The sequence below is a fragment of the Pleurodeles waltl genome, chromosome 5 (genome assembly GCF_031143425.1).
Source record: "Pleurodeles waltl isolate 20211129_DDA chromosome 5, aPleWal1.hap1.20221129, whole genome shotgun sequence".
Classification (NCBI taxonomy): Eukaryota; Metazoa; Chordata; class Amphibia; order Caudata; family Salamandridae; genus Pleurodeles; species Pleurodeles waltl.
Window position 1 is genome coordinate 580,214,730 of NC_090444.1, and position 23,670 is coordinate 580,238,399.

Sequence of the window (23,670 nt, forward strand, 5' to 3'; positions counted from 1 at the left end):
AATGATCAAAATCGTACTAAAATGAGTATTCTCTTTTCTGAACTACGGGACCTAACATGTCACAGTGGGCCAATACATCTCTAAAGAAATGCCTGTAAATGGCGTTCCGGAAAGCTTCGCACAATCAACTCTACTTTTTAACATTTATCTTGCTCTATTTTTTGATGTCTTTGTCTACCATTCTGTCCTTGTCCAGTCCATACTGATGACATAGATATGTGTCAAATTCTGTAAAGACAAGGGATGTGTAGATGTTCAACAACAGATCCTTACAAAAATAGAAGCATACATGGCCAACAACAGGCTTCAGCTCAATAACTTAAAAACTATCCTTATTACCTTTGGGCATAATAATATATCCAACCTGATTGCCATCCCTGTTCCTAAACATTTTTGTACACGTTTGAGGTTGCTAAGAAAGATAAAGACATGTTTCTTTGTTACACTGACCTCTCACTGAACCCAGACATCAAAAGTCATTCATTTGTGTATACTACATCTATAAACTGAGACTGATCATCCCCTGCTATCTTTGGGACAGGAAACAATAGCTGCAGTATATCCATAAACCGAATGCAAAGCCTTGGAGTGAATTCGATCCTTCCTCACTGGCCGAACCCAGAGTCAGACTCCCACCCTTCACCTCAGAGCTGACAGAAACCTGATACGGAGTGCCATAGGGATCCTCCATGAGCCCCACACTCTTCAACGTTTACATGACCCCCCTCACCATAATTGTCAGACACCACAGGCTCAACATTGTCTCATACGCCGATGACACACAGCTCATTCTCTTTCTCACCGACAAACCATCAACCACCAAAGATAACTTTCACAACGGAATAAAAGCAGCCACCAACTGGATGAGAGACAGCTGCTTCAAGTTCAACTCGAACAAGAAGGAGATCCTCACCCTATTCCTCACCACCACTACATGGGACGACGCCTGGTGGCCTAAAGCCCTCGGAATTGCCTCTTCTCCTACTGACCACACACACAACCTTGGGATCATCCTCGGATCGTCACTTTCCATAACTCGCCAAGCCAACACCATCTCATCCGCATGCTTCCACACTCTTCACCTACTCCGGAAGATTTTCAAGTGGATACCAGTTGTCGCACCAAGGACACTCGTCAGCAGTAAACTCTATGTCAGAATCAGCAAGAAACTCTAAACTAGACTTCAGAGAATACAGAACTCTGCAGCCAGACTGATTCTGGACATCCCCTGCCTTAGCCACATTGTCATTCACCTGAGAGACCTACACTGGCTACCCGTCAACAAACATGTCACTTTCAAGCTCCTGACACACGCATACAAGGCCATTCACAACATCAGACCTGCCTACCTCAACCACCACCTCTACTTCTACACACCGTACAGGTAACTCTGCTCTGCTCAACTGGCCCTTGTCAACATCCCCAGGATCAGGAAGAACACGGCCGAAGGAAGATCCTTCTCGTACCTCAACGCACAGACCTGAAACACGATGCCGCTCCACCTCAGGCAGTCCCCCTCGCTGACTCAGTTCAGGAATTACCTCAAGACCTGGCTCTTCGACTGACCGCACCCCCCAGCTAGCGCCTTGAGACCTCTGGGTGATGAGCTGCGCTTTATAAATGCTGACTCTTTGATTGATTGATTAATTGATTGTAAATACCTGTAAGCAAGTCTTTATTTGTACGAGATCCATAGGCTACAGAGAGACAAGACTTCTGCAACATGACTAATCAAAGGTCTCTCTGAAAGAGATCTGATCACCTTTGCAAGATGTTAACTGCACTACCTTCCAGTTTAAGAAGGGATTTGCTTTAAACTGAGGACTATCACAAGAGTTTGGAAAAAAGGCACCTAAACATCTCAAAGGTGAAATCAACCTCATGGCTCCATTAACTGGGGTGGCCACATCTCCACAGGTCATGGATTATGTTTCCAGTAAAGGAATTTTGTGTGATAGCCTAATGCATTCTGAAAGTTGTAGTTCTGTTTTGTTTCCATTAAACTAATTAGACTAACATAGCAAAAATGTATGACTGGCAGGTGGACATTTTAGGATAATAGAGTGTCAGTAAAGCCTGGAGTAAAGTGATCAACCTAACTTCAAGAGATACATACACATACCCACTCACTTCAGTTTTCTCACAAAACACCTATATGGTTCAACATAACATAGGTCCTCTTACCTCAACACATGCATCCACTTCCACCAACCCTCCAGGCACCTCTGCTCAGCTGGTCTCTCACTTGTGGACATCCACGGCCTACATAGAAATGGAGCAGAAGGTAGCACCTTCTCACATATCATCCTAAAAGCTTAGAATGTCCTCCCCTACCACATCAGGTCCTCTATGTCGCTCCTTGAATTCCTCTAAAAGCTGAAGACCAGGCTTTTCTATTAACTCCATGCAAGCTCCCGCCCTACCCACTGGCAAGCACCCGGATACCCTCATGGGTGATTAGAGCAATAAAACAATTACGTGGTATGGCATAGCAGAGATCTGCCTAGTTGCTTTAAACTCCTAGTTATCCTTTGTTTTAATATTTCCAAACTGTTGGGAATCGTGTCCCTCTGATGTACAGTGATATTTATGATTTCAAATAAGATGCTGAAAACATATTGGTTCTAAATTATTAGACATTTAAAGACCCACAAGGACAGATCATACTTCTGATGCAGTGCTTGCACTGTAAGTAGTTTAAATTAAGTTCAGGTTCTTAATGTGTGAGTGTTGCCCAGACATTGCTTCTCTTTGAAAGGGCCAAAGAGAGCCAACTAAACATTAGTTTGTTCCACTGATGTTACTTTTTATCACAGGCATGGCATCCTATATATTAGAATTGGAAGTGATTCACAAGAACACATTTGAACTTGGTCTCATATAAGATGGATGTAAGCTAGCGCAGCAAGTAAAGCACTGAACAGTCAGACTGGCTTGTGTTCTGATGGCTACAAGGTAGGATCGTGGCAGGGTTGACTTAACAATTCATTCTTCTAAGGGTAGTGAAGTACACAGCAATTTTAAATGAGAAACGAGAAATATTGATTTTTAAAACAATTGATTTTTGTGCAAATTGTTGGATAAAACTTGTGATTCCAACATCTTACTGGTAAAGTTTTGGTAATTCGATCACTAGTCCAAAGAATAACTTTCGATTCGAGTCATATGTTTATCTAACTGGTATTTTCTTGGGCTCTGCTGATTTTCACTAATACTCCTATAAATAGAAAGTAATCTAAAGGCAATGCAAGATTTCAGATGGGTCTGTGAACAAGGTTTATCTTTGGTAGGTAGCATCATCCATGCAGAGAAGCATAGAATAAACAATAGGCTCGCTGTTTGGGTAGGAACCAGATTTGATATCACTCCTCTTAGCCCATGTGTGCTTTCATCTTGAGGGGAGAGTGTGTCAGAAGTCACCACATTTGGTGGTGGGTGTGTTGGAGGTATTAGCCTCCTCAATTATTTATTCCCTTCTTCCTGGTAAAAAAAAAGTCACTCCTCAGAACTTTCACTCTTTGGTGGCTCTCAGGGAAAATAACCAGTGTCCCCATGTACACCACTAAAATTATGATAAGATGCAGGTTAATATTGGGTGGTGCCTGACCTCCCTCTGTTAGCACTGTAATACCAAAAAGCCAAAATGGGTGCCAATATTACAGCTGCTACTGGGGGATCTAATTTACACAGGACACGTGTAAATTCAAATGAGGATTTCCCAAGTAAACAGAAAGCCATTAGTGACAGAGCAGACTGTAGGAGGCTGGCCTGGATTATAGTGGGTACCTTGTGGTACTTACACCTTGTGTCAGGTCCAGTTATCCATTATTAGTAGATTAGTAGTGTTCTAACAGCTTAGGCTGATAGAGGTAGCTATAGCAGAACAGCTTAGGCTGAACTAGGAGACATGCAAAGCTCCTACCATACCACTTATATCACTTAGCACTATATCATAAGAAACACAATACTCAGAGTTATTAAAAATATAGGTACTTTATTTTAGTGACAATATGCCAAAAGTATCTCAGAGGATATACTCCCTTAGGAGGTAGGTAAAATACACAAAATATACACACAGACCAAAATCAGGTAAGTAAAACACTTAAAAAAGTAGTGCAAATACTGTAGAACACAGTAGAATGCAATGGGAGACAATAGGCCTAGGGGCAACACAAACCTTATACTCCAAAAGTGGAATGCGAACCACAAATGGACCCCAGGCCTAGTGTAGTGTGTAGAGGGTCGCTGGGAGTGTAAGAAAATACTAAGGGTGTCCAAGATACCCCACCCCAAGACCCTGAAAAGTAGGAGTAAAGTTACCCTGCTACCCCAGAAAGACAGTAAAGTCGAGATAGGGGATTCTGCAAAGACAACAACTGACTGCAAAACACTGAAGACGGATTCCTGGACCTGAGGACCTGTAAAGGAAAGGGACCAAGTCCAAGAGTCACGCAAGTGTCCGGGGGGGGGCAGGAGCCCACTAAACCATAGATGAAGGTGCAAAAGGGCTGCCTCGGGGTGGAAGCTGAAGATTCTGTAACAAGGAAAGGTGCCAGGAACTTCTCCTTTGGTCAGAAGATGTCCCACGGCGTGCTGGAGGATGCAGAGTTGTTTCCACACAGAAAAATCGCAAACAAGCCTTGCTTGCTGTAATAGTTGCGGTTGAAGGTTTTGGGTGTTGCCAGGGCTCAGGAAGGACCACGAGGTCGCCCCTTGGAGAAGGAGACAGAGGGGGCGCTCAGCAACAGAGAGCTCAGAGAGCCCATACAGAAGCAGGCAGCACCCGCAGAAGCACCTGAACAGGCGTTCAGAAGATCTGAGCACAGCGGTCGTCTCAGCACAACAAAAGGGAGTCCCACGAAGTCGGAGTCCAACTCAGCGAGTTGGGCAATGCAGGACGGAGTGCTGGGGACCTGGGCTAGGCTGTGCACAAAGAAAGTCTTGCAAAAGTGCACAGAAGCCCTAGCAGCTGCAGTTCACGCAGTACACAGGATTAATGTCTGACATGGGGAGGCAAGGACTTACCTTCACCAAATTTGGACAGAAGGGCCACTGGACTGTCGGGGACACTTGGATCCAGCTCCTGTGTTCCAGGGACCATGCTCGTCAAGATGAGAGGGGAACCAGGGGACCGGTGATGCAGACGTTTGGTGCTTGCGTTGGCATGGGGAAGATTCAGTCGACCCACAGGAGATTTCTTCTTGGCTTCCAGTGCAGGGTGAAGGCAGACAGCCCTCAGAGCATACACCACCAGGAAACAGTCGAGAAAGCCAGCAGGATGAGGTGCTACAATGTTGCTGGTAGTCTTCTTGCTACTTTTTGCGGTTTTGCAGGCGTCCTGGAGCAGTCAGTTGGCGATCCTTGGCAGAAGTCGAAGAGGAAGTGCAGAGGAACTCTGGTGAGCTCTTGCATTTGTTATCTGGTGAGAAACCCACAGGAGAGAACCTAAATAGCCTTCACAGGAGGATTGGCTACAGAGAAAGGGAAGCACCAACAGGGGCGGTCTCTGACGTCACCTGCTGGCAACGGCCACTCAGAGGTGTCCATTGTGCCCTCACACCTCTGCATCCAAGATGGCAGAGGTCTGGGACACACTGGAGGAGCTCTGGGCACCTCCCCTTGGGAGGTGCTGGTCAGGGGAGTGGTCACTCCCCTTTTCTTTGTCCAGTTTTGCGCCAGAGCAGGGCTGGGGGGATTCCTGAACCGGTGTAGACTGGCTTATGCAAGGAGAGCACCATCTGTGCCCTTCAAAGCATTTCCAGAGGCCAGGAGAGGCTACTCCTCTCAGGCCCTTAACACATATTTCCAAAGGGAGAGGGTGTAACACCCTCTCTCAGAGGAAATCCTTTGTTCTGCCTTCCTGGGACCGGGCTGCCCAGGCCCCAGGGGGGCAGAAACCTGTCTGAGGGTTGGCAGCAGCGGTAGCTGCAGAGAAAACCCCTGAGAGTTAGTATTTCCTGCACATATCCACTTAGGCAATGAAGACTCATCTGGGCAAGGTTAGCCTTATTGTCCCTCGTTGGGGGGGGGGGGTTGTGTAGGAAAGTACCATCTTGCCTGGCATGTTACCCCCATTTTACTTATATGTATGTTTGTTTTTGCCTGTGTCACTGGGATCCTGCTAGCCAGGACCCCAGTGCTCATAAGTTGTGCCCTGTATGTGTTCCCTGTGTGGTGCCTAACTGTATCACTGAGGATCTGCTAACCAGAACCTCAGTGTTTATGCTCTCTCTGCTTTTAAAATTGTCACTGCAGGCTAGTGACTAATTTTACCAATTCTGATTGCTTTATTTTATGTGCAAAGGACATTATATTAATAATACTGTATAGTAAAACTGAGGGATTCAGGTTTGGCAGTTGTGGGACATTCTCCATAAAGCTCCCTCATTTCGGCAGATACGCCGCATTTGCCAAACTCCATGTAGGACCACGAATCTCTGAAAACATCCCTGTCGTGGGTAGGAATGTAATGTATGTAGAGCCTCTTCTCTTTTACACAAAACTAAATTGAAACAATTGAATGGGTGAAATGTAGCCCCGGCCCAATCTTTATACATTTTATTTTGTAATTGCACAGTTATTGCTCATAACTATATAATATAATGATACATTTTCTTTATATGTTTCAGATCATTTCCTAACAACTATTGGGACAAGTTCGTTAAAAGAAAGGTATTTTTACTTCACTTATTTTTTGGGAAGCATTTAATGTGTAGAACTAATATTTTTGTTCTGTCTCATACGGATAAATAGGATAAAGGTGTTTTTTCTATATTCTCTGATAAAGCTACCTTTCTTCGTGACTGCAATAAAAAAATTAAGCATTTGCAATGCAACAGGTCTCACATTTTCTAGAGTTAGAGCTATTAGCATTGTAAATTCATAACTGGACTTTTCTTGCCACATAAATTGGTCAACTCTCCTAATAATTTCGTCTTTTCCTGCCAAATAATTCCAGTGGCCCAGCATCTAACTAAAACACTTCCATTTTCTTTCTTTTGCTATCTTAAAACATATACAATTATCATAAATCCTTTATCAGAAATAAACATTTGGCATTAGAATATAATGCTCAAAACACCATAACAAAAGTATAATTTAGGAGGGATTGGAGGTTGAAAGGAAAGAGGTAGTCGGGAGTCAAGATGGAGAGTACAAGTGGCCTAGTAACGGTGCCATGAACCATGATGTAAGAAAGAAAAATGGTTGACTGGAATTTTGGTAGGAAAGAGAGCAGTAATTAGAATTGAGTGAGGTCCGAGGGTCTCTGGGCCCCGGTGCCAGTGCCCTTGTTGCTCTATTGATATCTAGGCCTCAGGAGAGAAGGCGGATGGGATAGAAAAAGAGAAGTACAAGGAATACAACAAACAAAAGAAAGAAACATGTTTAGAGCTGATAGCGTTGTAAAATCCTAAGCCGACTTTTCACCTATCGGCAAAAGTGCATTTATGTACGTAACCCGAAAAAGTGCAATTAACTATGTAAAGCGTTCGACTTCTGCCAAGCGAAATGCGCTAATAAATTAGAGAAAAAGTAGTCCACGAGCCGGACAGAAAACATCGAGCCTTGCATGTTTTCTGTACTTGGTCGATGCGCTCGAGGAGGGCTAGCCACCAGAAAAGGCATGACGTATGCATGCCTTCGACTAATGAAAGCAAGCAGATTTTATTAGGCAAGCCCACGAACCAATGAAGAACACTGACATGAGGTCGACAGGGCTCCGAGCCCTTTTCTAAACCCTAAAGCGCCTTGCTGCGATACACATGCGCGAGCGCATGCAACCCAGGCTCGACCCTAAAGAGGGAATGAAGCTAACAAATGAAAGATATAGAGGAAAAAATATTGAAAGAAAAGTTAAAAAAAGAGAAAAATGGACCTTAAAGAAAAAAGAGAACTGGAGGGTGAAACAAGTAGTGAAAAAACCAGGGCATGTATGTACTGACACATTTACATAGACATAGAATGGGAAAAACACTTTGACACTTCGGGTCCCAAAAAGTAACTTGTGGCTTCCACATACAGGTGGGAAAAAGAGGGATTTACAGTAAAATGTGAATTGACATATAAAGATAAGAAAAACACCAGAGAAAGGAAGGAAGAAAGATCTTAAAAAAGTGAAATGATACATACCAAGTCAAAGGAAAGAACAAATAAAAAGACAAAGAAAGAAGGAAGGGGAGAGAAATAATAGTGAAAGAATGAATGCCTGATGAATAAAAAAGAAAGGAACAAAACAAGGAAAGAAATAACCAAGTTTTTGCGAGTTTAAAAGAGGAGGTAGCAATAGGAAGAGGGAAATAAAAAAAGGAGAGGTGAATAAATAAACAGTTGAAAGAAAGAGCAAAACTGTTAACTTGTGGCTTTTAGGAGCTGGAAAGAGAAAAGTAGGGGGATAAGAGAACGTTGAGAGTAAACAGGGTGAAGGAAAGAACAGAGTGAGATAGGTGAAACAGACCCTCCCAAATAATGATGACAGCTAAGAATAGATATAATTGGCTCTCCGACGTCCTCAAACAGAAGTCAGAGTGTGGAACAGCAGGGGGCACTGCAGAACAACAGAAGATGCATTAGCAGAGTTGTATGTGAACACTAATACAGCAGTATTGCAGCGCTTCAGATCAGATTTGGGGGTATAGACAGAGCTGTGTCCCACCCAGTGCTGGAATAACAGAAGGGCAGCGGGTGAGGAATGAGAAAAAGAGCACCGTGTAATTCCTGGTATTGGAATAATGGGGCACTGCAGGTTAGGGATGAGGTGTACTGACAGAGTTTTATGTGGACTGCAGTACTGGAATAGTAATGGGCACATAAGGGCAGAAGTGAGGTATGTTAATGGAGTGTTAGCCTGGAGGTACCCTTGTGAAGCTGCCAGTGGGGCCCAGCATAGGAGTGGCATTGCCTCTAAACCTCAGAAGCGGGAATTCCTGAAGGGCGTTTGTATGAGCCTTAGGACTCAGAAGAAATGTGCAGTGCATGTTAGAATTGATGGATTCTGGCAGAGCTGTGGTGGTTCCTATCAACAGTGGCACTGGATGTTAGACTTGAGGTGCACTGGCTGGGCTGTGTTTTGCGCCTTTAGGTCCACTCAGTGCTTAATTTGTGCTTGTTGCTTCCGGTACTGAGCACTAGCACTGAGCACTAGCACCTATGTTTGAGGGCTGGCACTTATTTTTCTTCCTTAAGCATTTACTGCAAGCAAAAGACATATATGGGAAAGACGGAGGAAGAGAAAAGCAAAAAAGCGTCACAATGGGAGAAAGCAGAAGGCTGTAAGAGTGAACTGAAGGGGCAGGGAGTGCATGCAAATGGATTAAAGAGGACTAGGATGGCTTCATGATTGCACTGCCTCAGTATTCCGTCTTCGCACATTTAACTGCAGCAGCTGCATGTTTAAGAGGACTTTAAACACTGGGTCCAGTATTGGCTTGGCAGTGGACTGAATATTAGAACTGAGCTGCTGTAATGGAACTTTATGTGAGCAGGGTCCAAAGGAAGGAAGTGACCACACCAGGGTAGAACTGAGGTGCACTGATGGAACTGTGCCCAAGGTCCTAGTACTGGAGCAGCAGAACGTACTGACTGCATGAACTGAGGTGCTCTGGCAGACAGCCTGTGTGGGGATCCTGGCACTGGCATGGCTCAGGGATTGAAGTGTGTGAACTGAAGTGCACTGATGGAGCTGCACCCGAGGTCCCAGTACTGGAGCAGCAGAGTGTACCGACTGGAAGAACTGAGGTACTATGGCAGACAGCATGTGTGGAGTTCCTGGCACTGGCATGGCTGAGGGCTTGGAGTGTGTGAACTGAGGTGCACTGACGTAGCTGCGCCAGAGGTTCCAGTACTAAAACAGCAATGTTCACCAACTGTAAGAACTGAGGTGCTCTCTCAGACAGTGTGTGTGTGGGGTTCCTGGCTCTGGCACAACTGAGGGGCTTGGACTGTGTGAACTGAGGTACACTGACAAAGTTGCACCGAGGTCCCAGTATTGGAACAGCATTGTGTATTTAGCTATAGCATTCTTTTGGACTCTATACAGGAAGTTACATTTTTAAAGCACCAGGGTCCATGTGCTCAAAATGCACCCCCTCAGGCCCATAACTACATTTTTATGACACATGTCTTATGGATGCACAATCTTTGTGACCAACTGCAAAACCCTTTTAGAACGATACTCGTGATAGCTGTTAGGAGTTACTTCATTATGCCTACAGAAGACAGGTCTATATGTAGTGTCTGCCCAAAACAATCAAAATATACCTTCATTAATGATGTAATATATTTTCATATAGTAGTCTTCAACTCAGTCTCTATGTAAGCTTAAGAGGGTTTTAACATCCATTGTTGTCATCCTGTTGTTTTATTACATTTAGTTTACTCCATTTCTGGCACCTATGTTTTCTCTTCATGTGAAATATTCACAACTTGCCATGTGTAGTCTCGAAAACAGCAAGTACAGATGCCAGATGAGAGGTGGCGTGAAAACTACCCAGAAGTGCCACATACACCAATATAACCAAAAGGGATCATATTGAATGTATGTTTGTCCACATCTCTCACTCAGGACTTTATCCCAGATGCTAACAAGCTTGGGGCTTCCTGAAACACTTCTAAGCATTACTGTTATTTCAAGAGAGATTTTTGTCTTTTCAGTGAGTACACGTTTTACATGTGGTTAGACCTCAGTAAACTTCTTGAAAATTGAAAAGAGAAATTTGAAGGTCACCTATGAAGTTTAGGTCGACCTGCAAAAATTTGCAGGGAAATGTCTGCACTAGAGTCCCATCACAAATCTAGTAGGAAGATTCAAGTGTTCCCACAGTCTGGTTTTGGTAAAGCCCCGGAGAGGAGTGCAGGCACCCCGTGGACAGTGTGCCATTTTAACAGCTTTCGCCCCAGTCTCCTGGGAAAGGAAAGGCAGGGAATACTAAGGAGTTTGTGTTTTTTGGCTTTGAAGGTTCAAAGAAGAACCATCCAACACAATGTTCTCTCCTTTCTCCTCCTCCTACTGCAGATACACTAGAAGCATGCTTCCCCATTTATAGTAGAAACCAGATCCAAACTGTTAAGAATGTCCCACCTTAATTATCTCTGAGCCTCCCCTTACACTCCTTCCAAACTTGACAACCAGGCATTCATTGTAAATTAATACTTAACTGCAGCTTGACCTGTAAAAACATTCTAGAATTTTAGGCAAATTTGAATATCCAGACAAATCAGATGGTTCAGATTTGTGCTCAATATTTCACCTAGGCTGACTTGTACAAGAGTACATCTGTAACAAATCAACAATATGTGGTGAATAGACAGTAATCATAATGGCTGCTTTTGCTCTGCATGTGTAATCCTTTATTCCAAAAGAACCTCAAAGGCCTGGATCGTAAAATGCTTTACATCCACACTGTTAATTTGGGATCAATTTACTGAAGTTATCATTCTGACAATGTATCAGTTTAATCTAAATCAGCATCTTCAACTAGTGAGGTGTAATTTTAAGCTCAACATCCCTCTCTACATCTTATTTTGGCCTTATTGTCTAATAAACTAAACGGTGAACATTTTCCAAACCTAAAGTCTTTAGGGTCGTTTAAAGGTGGATGGTAATAGGGCATCCATGTAAAATGGCAGGATGCACCTTACTCCTACCTCTTGCACAAATTGCCTCACTTAACGGTCAGGCCACTGCAGTTTTCTTGACAGTGGAGCAGCTTTTGTTGGCTCTGCTGTCAGGAAACCCCTCAGAGCAGATAAACAATTAATGTCCAAGATAGTACAGGTCTTCTGTCACAATTTCTGCTAGATTTTGTCCTGTCCGTAACTGTCACATATGCAGCAGCAGCACTAGATAGGAAAAAGTAAAAATATGAGCAATACGCTGGCAGAACTTTTCCAGCACATCAAGGGGCATTTGTATATATTTTTCACAGACAGATCCCCAGTTAGGAGGTCTGTGCCTAGAAAAACTTTTTAAAAATAGTGACTATTTTGGCATGGCAGTCCCATCAACCCACTTTTGTTAACCTGAAGGAGTTTGCTCAATGACCGTTATCAGCTGCATTTCTAAGAAGCTGATACAGAAACAACTCAGTTATGCCCTTATAACTTTCTGTAGTCATACTTAACTAAAATACTTCTTTGTTTGCCTGTTCAGTGTTTTCCATCCTAGAGAATTTTCCTAAATGCTTCTATATTGAACTGATGTTGGTGCTGGGTGTTGCTGCTAAATAAATATCTGAGCAGACAGATATGTTATGCATTCAAAAGCTGTGCAGGTTTCCAGGTTTAAGAGTGCTCTTCTTATACCTCTTTTTTTTCTCAGGGTAGACTATGCTTGCCACTGAGCCTAATTCCAAGTATACTGTTAGGAAAAGCTATTATCCCTCCTTCCTAACTAATTATCCCTCCTTCAGTTTTTTGCTTTTGGACCACCTGGGGTTCAGAATCACTGTTGTGAGTGATTCTGGATTTGAGTGCTTACCACCAGTACTGGTCCTTCAAAATCAAGTCTGTTGCTGCACAGCTGAGGGTAAGAATTCAGGTCTGGTTACATATGATCACTTAGTTGTCAATACTTGTGAGGGCTGAGACAGTAAAACTACTATCTAGATCCGCTCAGCACCTACGCATTGGTAGCATGTCCCAGATGGGTTATTTAATAAATTGTTAAAAGGCTGTGCAAGCCTTACAATTTAACTGAACATTCATTTCTTTTTGATATAGTGTGAGTCAGTAGTGTTTCACTGAAAGTCTGTCATGCTTCAGTATATCTGCACTCTATGGTAAAGCTGCACCAAAGTAACATATTTGCATTGACTGAACCTAGAGAAAAGTTTAATGTGCACTTCACAAGCACAAACATGATATCAAATTGGCGAAATTTGCATTCTCACATATATTTTGAGTTTGGTTATATTTCTCTGAGTTAGCCCTTAATTAGATTCAGCTTTTTACTAACCTCCTGGACCAAGCTAATTACTTCACTGCCCAGCAAGTAGATCAGAACCTTCCCACACACTAGGCCCGTTTGGAGGGGATTAAACCTGTTCCTGGGTGAGAAGGATGGTGATAGCAGAACCTGCTTAGTTTAGTTCTAGTCACCTTGGTTCCCCAGCTCTAAAGGAAAATAAAGAGGCAGCCAGATCTCTGGCACCACTCTCATGAAGGCACCTCCTCTAAAGCTTTTTAAGAAAGGGACCAAACTGCTGTGTCATTTAGGGTCTGTGCTTAGAACTCGTAGAGACCTAAGACCACTTACCACTTGAAGTCACAATTTTGAAAAGTCCCTTGATCGAATGCAGGAGGCATGGGCCAGACGTGGAGTGATGAGGCATCATTTTTAAACTGTGCAGAGTAGCCCATTTTCTGGAACGTTCTACCTTACTTAAACTCCTGTGCACAAGAGAGACACTTTGTAGAACATTCTGGGACCTGGAAGGAGCTACACCTGAAGTAGAAAGCCTAAGAGAAGACTACAAAATATGGATGGATACAATGACCTAGAGACTAAACCTAACAAAAGGGACTAAATCATTTCTGACTCTTGTTACAAAACAGAATCCAAGGTGTTCTGACTCCTACCAGCACCCAGGGACTAGGATTTATCTCAATGGCACTGGCCTCAACACTTCCTATAGGGGTAGTGGAGAGAGGCACTCTCTGGGGACCCTGGAGGAGAGGGCTCCTGTGGAACTTCTGAGGAATGGTCATGTGGGGAGACCCTCTGAGTCGTGCTGAACACAAAAGCACACTGCAGGTGGACAGGAGGCTGTGGAGCCTGTGGCAGACAGGCAGAGGGTATAATCTGATTTGAGGGCTGTGGGTCACTGCTGAAGAAGCAACTTTGGCCCAAGGAGAAGTGCCAAAGAGGCCTTAACAGCAGACTGTGAGAAGCTAGAGAGCAAGCCCTGAGCTCTCCCTCATCAAAAGTAGAGCAGTGGAAAAACAATCTTCAAAAAATTCACAAATATTTGGAGGCCAGAAGGCCTGAAATGAGCACACTTTCTGTCTAGAGGATACCAATAGGAGAAAAAGAAGGTAAACGCCATTGAAAACAGACCATCATTGCCATCAATGAAGCGTTAATTTTGTTTGCTCGAGTGCAGGCCCAGTGATTCCCTGAGAATGCCAGGCTGAGAATTAGTACCCAGGAAGGCCAATGTTCAGGGGATCAACCAGAAAGGGCTATGTGTGGCACCCTTTTGTTCTGTATACTAATAGCCTCTGGGGCCCCATAGCCAAACTAGGCTGCTGTGGGTGCACTGTTTTTAGACTTGCTCTATGACTCCTGCAGAAGACAGTGGCTCAGAGGTACCTCACGGAGCACTCCGTGCTCCATTGCATCAGCCTCTCAGTGAAAGCATGATCACTAAGAGCATTGCTGAGTGTCTTTCTTGCTTATCTTGCCCGTGCCTACTGGGAGGTAGAAGTGAACACATAAGTTTCAGACTGTGTGGAATTCTACCAGGGAAAGAAGGAAGCTAGCTCCCGTACTGGCTAACAAGCTACTGGCTAGCAAGGCACAGGTAGTGGCAGGGACTGTGAGGGCTGGCGGGGAAATCAGAGACCCTAGCTCAAATGCCGCAAGCCTGAAAGGGAATTGTTTAAATAAGATAAGAAAATGGAAACACATGCAGTACATGGCCGAATTAGAGAGTGTGCTGCAGGCCATGATCAACTGAGTGAAGGCTTGCCCCATAAGGTGATGGGATGGGCCAAAACTTTGAACATTTCTGTTTGGTGGTATACCAGGAAGACAGGAACAGCCTCAGAAAAGTGCTTGTTGGCTCTGGGAGTTCCTAGGAGCGGAGAAGTCCCAGAGGAGCCCATCTGTACAAACGTATTGCCACCCTAAGTCTCCTGGATGGGAAATATGTGTTTCTGTGAGACATGTTTCCAAATTTGAAGATGGGACTATTAGCTTTGTGGCTCTAGGGTGCATGACCCTTTGTTTCCAGGTCCTGTGGCTGCTGTGTAACAAGTGTAAAGTTGGAATAAAGGCTAATTTGAGGAAACTGGATTTTTAAATGAGGGGAGAGAAAACCCTTTTCAAGCACAACCACAATCCCTGTCAGGGTAAACCACAAAAGTTGATAAAATAACCTGTGCTCAGCCCTCTGATAACGTGGGACAAAAGTAGGTAGGTTTAAGTTAGAGGCACACCACTTCCACACTAATTTAGAAAAACATTTTAAAAAACGGAGAAAAAAATGTTATAAATAGTTTGACTTCAAAATGTATTAAATCCAATTAGAAGAACTACATTTTTAAAGTATTTAGTGAAAAATAGTGCCTAAAAGATCACAGCACCAACCACGGGCATCTAGTCACGCAAGGCCAGGGCAACATCAAAAGTTATGGCAGATTGTGATGCAGTGTGGGTCCGATGCACAAGGTGGATTGGGCCCAGTCTTCCCTTACTTATGGACTTAAAAGAATTTTTGAAGAATAAGTCTCTGGGAAGGTAAATTTCCGCTGGAGCTAGAACAGCAGATGTGACAGCGTCAATCCGGGATGATGTCTTTAAGTTCTGGGTTCCATTTGAAATCATAGATGTATAGTGAAGCATGCAGAATGGCCAAACACCAAAAAATAACCAAACACATAGGCCAGCTTCAATAGATTTATCCTTAAGTTATCCATTGATGCCATTTTCGGGGGAACGCATAAACAGACCTGTTGCCTTCTGTTAGAAATGGGGTCTCTAGTTGGGAGACAGTTTACACCCTGTCCAAGTAGGGACCCTCACTCTAGCCAGGGTAAGGGAGATACCCAGTTTAGATAACTCCTACTCACCCCTTTGGTAGCTTGGCACAAGCAGTCAGTCTTATCTCAGAGGTAATGTGTAAAGTATTTGCATAAACACATATAGTGATATAATGAAAACACCATAAAGGGACTCCACACCAATTTAGAAAAATAGCCACTGTTTATCAAACTCAAACAAGACAAAATCCAACATACACAAGTAAAGATATCAACTTTTAAAGTAAAAAGAGTCTTAATCCATAAGAATCACTGAATGTTTTGTTTTAGCACAAAGTACCTGGTATGCATCAAAAATAAATCAGCAGGGGCAAGCGTACATCGGAAAGCAAACTATGCCTTGATTCCTTACTGGCAAGTGAAGCAGTACATTGACTCCTCCTCTGCAGGGTAAGCGATTTGTTGATTCTTTTCTCACAGGGAAGAGATACATCAATTGCCGGACAGGCAGCCTCGGGTCTGTTGATTTTTCTGCCACTGGGCTCTGGTGCATAGATTTTTACTGAGGTTCTGCCAGCGTCTCCTCCCCAGGGGCCCAGGGACTGGATTTGGCAACACTTGGCAAGTCAGGGCTCTCAGCAAGAGAGTCCAGGTGCTGGTAGGTGACGTCTTTGATGCCCCTCAGACTTCTTAACAGGATGCAAGCTCAGTCCTAGACCTTGGAGAATCTTCACAGGCAGGATACACAGCAAAGTCTAGTCTTTGTTCTCTCTAAGGCCAACCCAGCAAAGCACATGCAGCAAAGAGGCAGTACTCCTCCTCACAGCTCTTCAGCTCTTCTCCTTGACAGAGGATTCTCTTGATCCATAAGTGTTCTCGAAGTCTGGGGTTTTGAGTCCACTACTCTCTTCCTCCCTGTCTCTTCCTTGCTCTACGCCACCCACACTCTAGGGGGTTGGAGACTGTGTTGTGAGGGGACACACACAGCCCTTTCAAGTGCAGGTAACAGATCCTCCCTCCCTCTGTAGCCTCTTCAGGATATGCTGGACACACCTCAGCTCCCTTTGTGTCACTGTCTAGAGTAAATTCACAAACAGCCCAACTGTCAGTTTGACCCAGCCCAAGATTCAGCAGCCAGGCAGAGGCACAGAATGGTTAAGCAAGAAAATACACACTTTCTAAAAGTGGCATTTTAAAACAGACAATCTTAAAACCAACTTTACCAAAAGATGTATTTTTAAAGTGTGAGTTCATGGACCCCAAACTGTAGATCTCTATCTGCTCCCAATGGGAAACTGCATTTAAAAGATATCTAAAGGCAATCCCCATGTTAACCCATGGGAGAGATAGGCCTTGCAATAGTGAAAAACACATTTGGCAGTATTTCACTACCAGGACATGTGAAACACCCCAGTACATGTCCTGCCATTTAAATAGACTACACCCTACCCAGACTGCCTACCATAGGGGTGACTTACATATAGTAAAAGGGAAGTTATGGGCCTGGCAAGTGGGTACACTTGCCAGGTCGAATTAGCAGTTTAAAGCTGCACACACAGACACTGCAATGGCAGGTCTGAGACATGTTTACAGGGCTACCCATGTGGGAAGCACTATTAGTGCTGCAGGCCCACTAGTAACATTTGTTTCACAGACCCTGGGTGCACATAGTGCACTCTACTAGGAACTTACCAGTAAATCAAATATGCCAATCATGGATAACCAATCATAAACACAATTTACACAGGGAGCACTTGCACTTTAGCACAGGTCACCAGTGGTAAAGTGTCCCGAGTACCAAAAACCAGCAGAAACGAAATCCAGCACACAGTCAAAAATACAGGGGCAGAGGCAAAAAGACAGGGGAAACCATGCCAAGGATGCCAGGTCTAACACCTCCAAAACACAAGCTTCATCATGTTAAGAGCAATTATGTTTGAAGTGTGACAGAGCTGTACCCACAAGTGTAATTTTCATAATACATTATGTGATCCGAGCAGGAACTTGATCTTTTTAGATGTTAGTCTGAATGTGCAAGCTTCATTTATTCCATCAAATACAGTGTGATTCATATGTTATTTTACATAGCGCAGATTACAGTCAGGAGTTATTGGTTCTTTAGGTTTATCAAATGCCTACAAGATGAATGTGCTGCTTTAAGGATATTTTTTGATCTTTTGATTTGACCTTTAAAGAAGGCATGTATTGGTAGCATACAATAATGTGAAAACATGTTTTGCCTGACGTAGGACTTAAAGGATGTCAAGGGGAGAACCTAGGATCCCAAGGCAGACCTTCTCCCTCAGTTACAATTAAATTCAAATTAGTCAAGGCCCATAGCCTGTACTTCTTGCTGGAGACTCCTATTTTTACAGATTGTCAAATGCTGTTAAAATGACAAGGACAACCAGCACTTCCACTCACTTCTGGTTACCACATCCCACTTAGGATCCACCACTATCACATCCCTTTTACATATTTTTGGATGCTTCTCTTCCTGTTTGTCAATCTCTTCACATATACTTCTCCATGTCTGTATCCTAACCCTGTCAACCATTACAATCACCCCTTCAATTGTAACTGTAGTCAAGATCCTATGTAAATACATGATTCAAAGATCCTTGCCATACCATGTCAGTGCTTTGTTTCGATACACCACATTTGGTTGCATTATAATAACATATGCATGTTTGCTCCATGCTTCATGGTGCCAGTAACAACTTAAGATATCATGTGGAAAACTAACACTAATAAAAATGAAGTTAAGATAGATGTGTCAGAGCTGAGACAGAACTCGAGCTAAAGATGAAGATGGAAGAAATGTGGAAGTTATTGACATGCCTTCAGGAATAAGAGTGCTTTTGACTTCTTGCTGGTATTGTAGTAGCAATGTTTAATCTCCTTCTCTTACTTTAAAATGTGTCAATGATTAGAGGTCATGTGTTTCAGGCTAAATTAGGGCTAATTCAGACTGAATTAGGTTACGGTGTTATACAACAGATTTTGGCTTTTCCTGAGCCATAAGCTTCTGAGTGTTCCAGATTTGGCTGCAAGGTTCTTACTTGGGTACACTCAGAGTGGGGTACTAACAGGAGACATATTTAATTTGATTGAATTTAATAAAGAACAACAATATACACAAGTGGTGTGTTTAGCAAATACTTCAGGTTTTTATGTGGAAATTCCTGCTGCACTAACTATTTATCATGAAGCAAACCTGCACTCATAAACACTTTATTCAGCATTTAAACCATTAGTATACAATACACAATAGAAACAGCAGATACACATATAAAATCAGGTATATAAAACATCATCCTGGAAACATCACAATTTACCCAAACTGAGGTACAGTGCATAATACATAGATCATATAAAAAAGTAAAACATCATAAATGACAACATTTCAGTAGAAAGGAGGTTTTGCCGTCCAACACATTACCTGTACAGTTTGTACACATAGAACAGCACAGAGTCCTTTAAATATGCTCCCTTATCCAAGCACATCACTGTCACATATATTTACTGAAATATAGGGCTAAGCAATGCCCATAGTTCGCTAGGAACGAACCAAGTATTAATCTGGGTATTATAACTTAAACACTTCCTTTTGTTCCATATTTTGATTTTTTGAGAATAGATCAACACGCCTGTGAAAAAAGTGAAGTTGATGGCTAGGCTTAAGCTTAAACATATCTGTTAGAATTTGTTAATAGTCTGCCTTATCATATTAACTCTAATACACCACGGGTGATATTTGGCAACAGTGCAAACAATAAATTCCCTGGTCTCTGGTCACAACAGCCTCAGGGTCACCACACACTGCCTAGTCCCCAGCTGTTTGCAAATGGGTATCATTTAAATCAACCTAGGCTTTACATGCCCAGAACAAAAGTGCTGCAGATTATAAACAGGATGTTTGCATACAGGGTAAGTTATACTCTGGTCTTGTTTAGATTTCCATTTTGCACAAAAAGACTGTTATGGTAGTGTACCATGTCAAAGTCACACTACAATAATCTAGCTGCAGGAGCCAAAATATAGCCTAGAAAGGATACACACATGTTGTGAGATTTTACATCTATGAAGGCTGCAGTGAGAGTTCCTTGCTTTCTATTGCTCATCTTTAATGCCCATTTGTGCGACCAGAAGGCTTCATTAAGGGGTTCCTTAGAGGGGTTCAGAGGATGACCATAATCATTCCATTGTGCCTTCTAACCTATTTGGCACAGAGGGTCCCTAATGGAGCACATCCAATGAATCCTGGAATTCTCATCGAGCTCAATTAGTTCTTTAAGAGCATTATGATACTCTTCTAAAGCTGGTGAGGATTTAAGCCTCCTCCAAAACAAAATTGGTCTTAACTGATCTTTATCAATAATTGGCTTAACAGCCAAGTCCTACCATACAGGTAGCAAGGATATAGTCTTGGGGAGGCCTATCAAAAGATCGTAAAAAAATATTTTCAGTATTTTCCAATCTAGTGAGTCCTGCAAAGCCCCACAACTCTGCTCCATATAGGGCACTATTTTTAGCTTTCACACTATACATTGTATAGACCAGGCCCTGTACAGGAATGCATAGTTGATCTGTATCGATTCTAATGAAGTCCAAAATACTTCCTCTAGAAATACCCCTCTGTGGGTGTTTATAGGTCCATAAGTCCCATGTCAGCCATTGGCTGCCTGAAATGGTTTATATGTTTCTAATTTTTCCTTTGTGGAACTTCAACCTATGTTTACATTATGTAATTTGCCTGAATGATTTTGAATGCACATTACCAGCCAAGGCTGTGAGAAAATGCTCATTTGTCTGCTGTCACACTCATTTTGTACTGAATGTTATTATGGTTTTAGACTCTATCCCAGGCCCAGTATATGTGCTCTGAACTGTAGAAATTTGATAATTTCTGATTGGCTTGTTTAACTTTCTCATAAGGCCATAGTGTATGGAGCAGACAATATACCTTTGGCATAGAAAGATGCATATCACCTGTGGAGTGTAACAATTACTGTGCCATCCACTATTGTGACAAGGAAAGCTTATATCTACCTGTGTAGCCTAACTGCTGTAGTTTAAACCTGGAGCTCAATCTGCCAAAATAACACTTTTGAGAGGGGAAACATTCCTTTCAAATATTAATGTCACCCCTATCTAGCTCTTGCAGCCTACAGAAAGGGTGTATGGTACTTAAAAGTGTGACATGTAGAAATGTAATGTTACCATGTCCTTGTGGTGACAACACCTCAAAAGCTATTTTCATTCTGGAGGGCTCTGGGTGCCCTATGAGGAAAACTCATATGTGATATTAAAACATTAAGCGGGTCATTACGACCTTGGCGGGCGTCATCAGCCACCCACCAAGATCGGACTGCCGGACGGCCGCCAATGCGGGCGCACTCCTGCCGCGGCCATTTGGAGATCCCCGCTGGGCCTGCGGGCGGAAACCTCGGCCGCAACACAGGAGCCAGCTCCAAATGGAGCCAGCAGTGTTGCAGCTATGCGACGGGTGCAGTTGCACCCGTTGCGCTTTTCACTGTCTGCTAAGCAGACAGTGAAAAGCTCCATGGGGCCCTGTCAGGGGGCCCCTGCACTGCCCATGCCGGCGCCCCGCGACTCCCCTTTCCGCCAGCCTTTCCCTGGCGGTTCAAACCGCCAGGAAAAGGCTGGCGGGAGGGGGACTAGTAATCCCCTGGGCAGCGCTGCTAGCAGCACTGCCCAGACGGATTATCACCGCCGGGGCAAATGTGGCGGAATACCGCCGGCCCCGGCGGTGTGACCACGGCGATTCTGCCATGGTCGTAATAGGCCAGGAAGCACCGCCAGCCTGTTGGCGATGCTTCCATCATTTTAGCCCTGGCGGTCTCGTACCGCCAGGGTCAAAATGACCCCCTAAATCTGCTATCACAATACTGAGACCAGCTAGACAAATAATTCGGTCACTCTTTTTATTATTCATTAATAGCCCAATTCAATGGTAAATGTTTATACATATTTAGGAAAAGTAACATTTAGAAAGTTACCTTTTCCCTGCCTCGAGGCTAATCAACCTTAGCTCCCTTGGCTGTTAATTAAGTGTTTTGCCTTAATAAGGAGTGAAATTCCTCTTTAGACTTATACAATAGAGCACTTTGATTTCAAGTTTGACCTGCCTGGGCAATGATGACTCTTCTGAGCTCAGCTTAAACTTTCAGGCTGGGGGCTACTATCCCGCTTGTTGGCACACCAATGACAAATCCTGCCTGAACATTTGCACACTTAAAAGGGATCAAACAGGACCAGAGCGCTATTCTTATGCATTCATTGTTAGATTGTTGAAGGACTCTGGTTTTGTCTCACCAGAATTCTGTCTCCTGTTTTGTTGTGTGTCCAGGGCCTGCTTCCAACTGGATTTTAGTGTTAGATGTGGGAGGACACAAGTAATTTCTTTAGTACCCTTTCATACATAACCCAGCTCTCCAAATTTAATGTGCCTAAAGTCTTCGACCAGCTTATCATTGCCTTTGGTACATGGGGTTTTGGGCTCGCTTGCAGCAGGGCAAGCAGGATCTACTGAAAATGTGGGCATGGTTGCCCGAAGGAACTTCTACCCCTTTGGTTATGAAGTACCCAGGAGTTACTCTCATGCGCAAGCTATTTCAAGCCCTTAATGTGGTCCACAAAGGCACCATCCCCCGAACAATTTTAGACCGGTAGAAGAACAGAAGAAGGGGTGCACTTAATGGTTGAGACCTGTGAGGAGACCTAAAGAGTTGGATTTTCTATCTGTACCCAGGATAAGAAAGTGAAATACAAGAGTGAGTTTGTTGACCTCCTGTGGAACTACAGGGGCACAACAAGCTGAAGAGGCCTTTTCCTGAAGGGTCCAGCTGACCAGTAGCAATTGGTCTGGACTAGACCCTGCTGTTGGTCTCTGTCTGGCATCCTAAGAGTCTCTAAGAGCCTCTCCTGAGGTACTCGTGGCCACAGAAGTTTAATTCTGTGGTTGTTTAGGTGCCAGAAGAAAGTTTGGAAACTTTTGAAAACTTTTCCTCCAGAGCTCCTGAGCTTCCATGAGACTTGCTAGGAAAAGTATTGGACAAGCAATTCCATGGCATTGAATTGGATGTCAGCTTTTTCCACTCAGAGGTCCACGCATTGCTGAAAACTACTTAGTCCCTGTCTGCAGTGGGATTGGAATATTGTCAATGAGAAATCTCCAAAATGTCAGAGCTCCAGTGGGACCAACATGTTTCAGGTATCTGGCCTTTGGTTCCACAGCAGTGGCTTCAGTTTCAGTGGTGCCCTGCACAGGAGGATTCTTCTTCTCAAAAAGTGACAAAATCCCTGTCTGTGTTGGGACTTAGAATCTTTTTTGACTTTTTGACTTCTAGACTTTCTCTGGGACCGTTTGGTGTCCAACCTGTGCACCATTGCAGTTGGTAATTAATATTTCTGAATTCCCTTATTGGATTTTTGTCATTTTGGTGCCATTTTGCTTGCTAAGTTTTTCTCTTCTTATAAATGAGAGTGGAATATTTATTGTGCTGTGTCTTTGACTTTTAAACTGTTTTCGAACTTCTAAATACTTTACACATTTTCTTTAAGTTAAGCATGTCTCCTCAGTGTCATAGGTACCAGAGGCTGAGCTCAGGTAAAAAATACTGAAACCTTCGACTGAACCTAACAGGTTAGTACTAATTCACTTTCTTACAGAGCCACACACTAGAACATGCACGTTCAGATGACGAGAGGACATTTATGCAAAGTTGTTTTGTGAGAAAGCTACTATGTTGGCGTCCATCTGTTTTAACCCCTTATCTGCCAGGCTGCCTTTTTCCCTCCTGTGGCAAGCCTTTTTTTGGCTATTTTGGTTAGTCCGTGCTTAGGTCTTCATAACTTTTTGTCCAAATAAGCCACCAACAAATTTGCATCCTTTTTTTCCGACATCCTAGGGATTCTAGAGGTACCTGGAGTTTGTGGGTTCCCCTG

The 23,670-nt window shown here is 43.4% G+C and overlaps 1 protein-coding gene across 1 annotated transcript in view; it reads left to right on the forward strand.

Annotated features, from left to right (window-relative positions):
- The window catches only part of RYR2 (ryanodine receptor 2), a 2,714,825-nt gene that overhangs the window by 2,485,971 nt on the left and 205,184 nt on the right, over positions 1–23,670 (forward strand). The window contains exon 94 of the mRNA XM_069234403.1: positions 6,630–6,672. Within this exon, the coding sequence (XP_069090504.1) occupies positions 6,630–6,672 (43 nt within the window). The remainder of the gene's footprint in view (positions 1–6,629; positions 6,673–23,670) is intronic.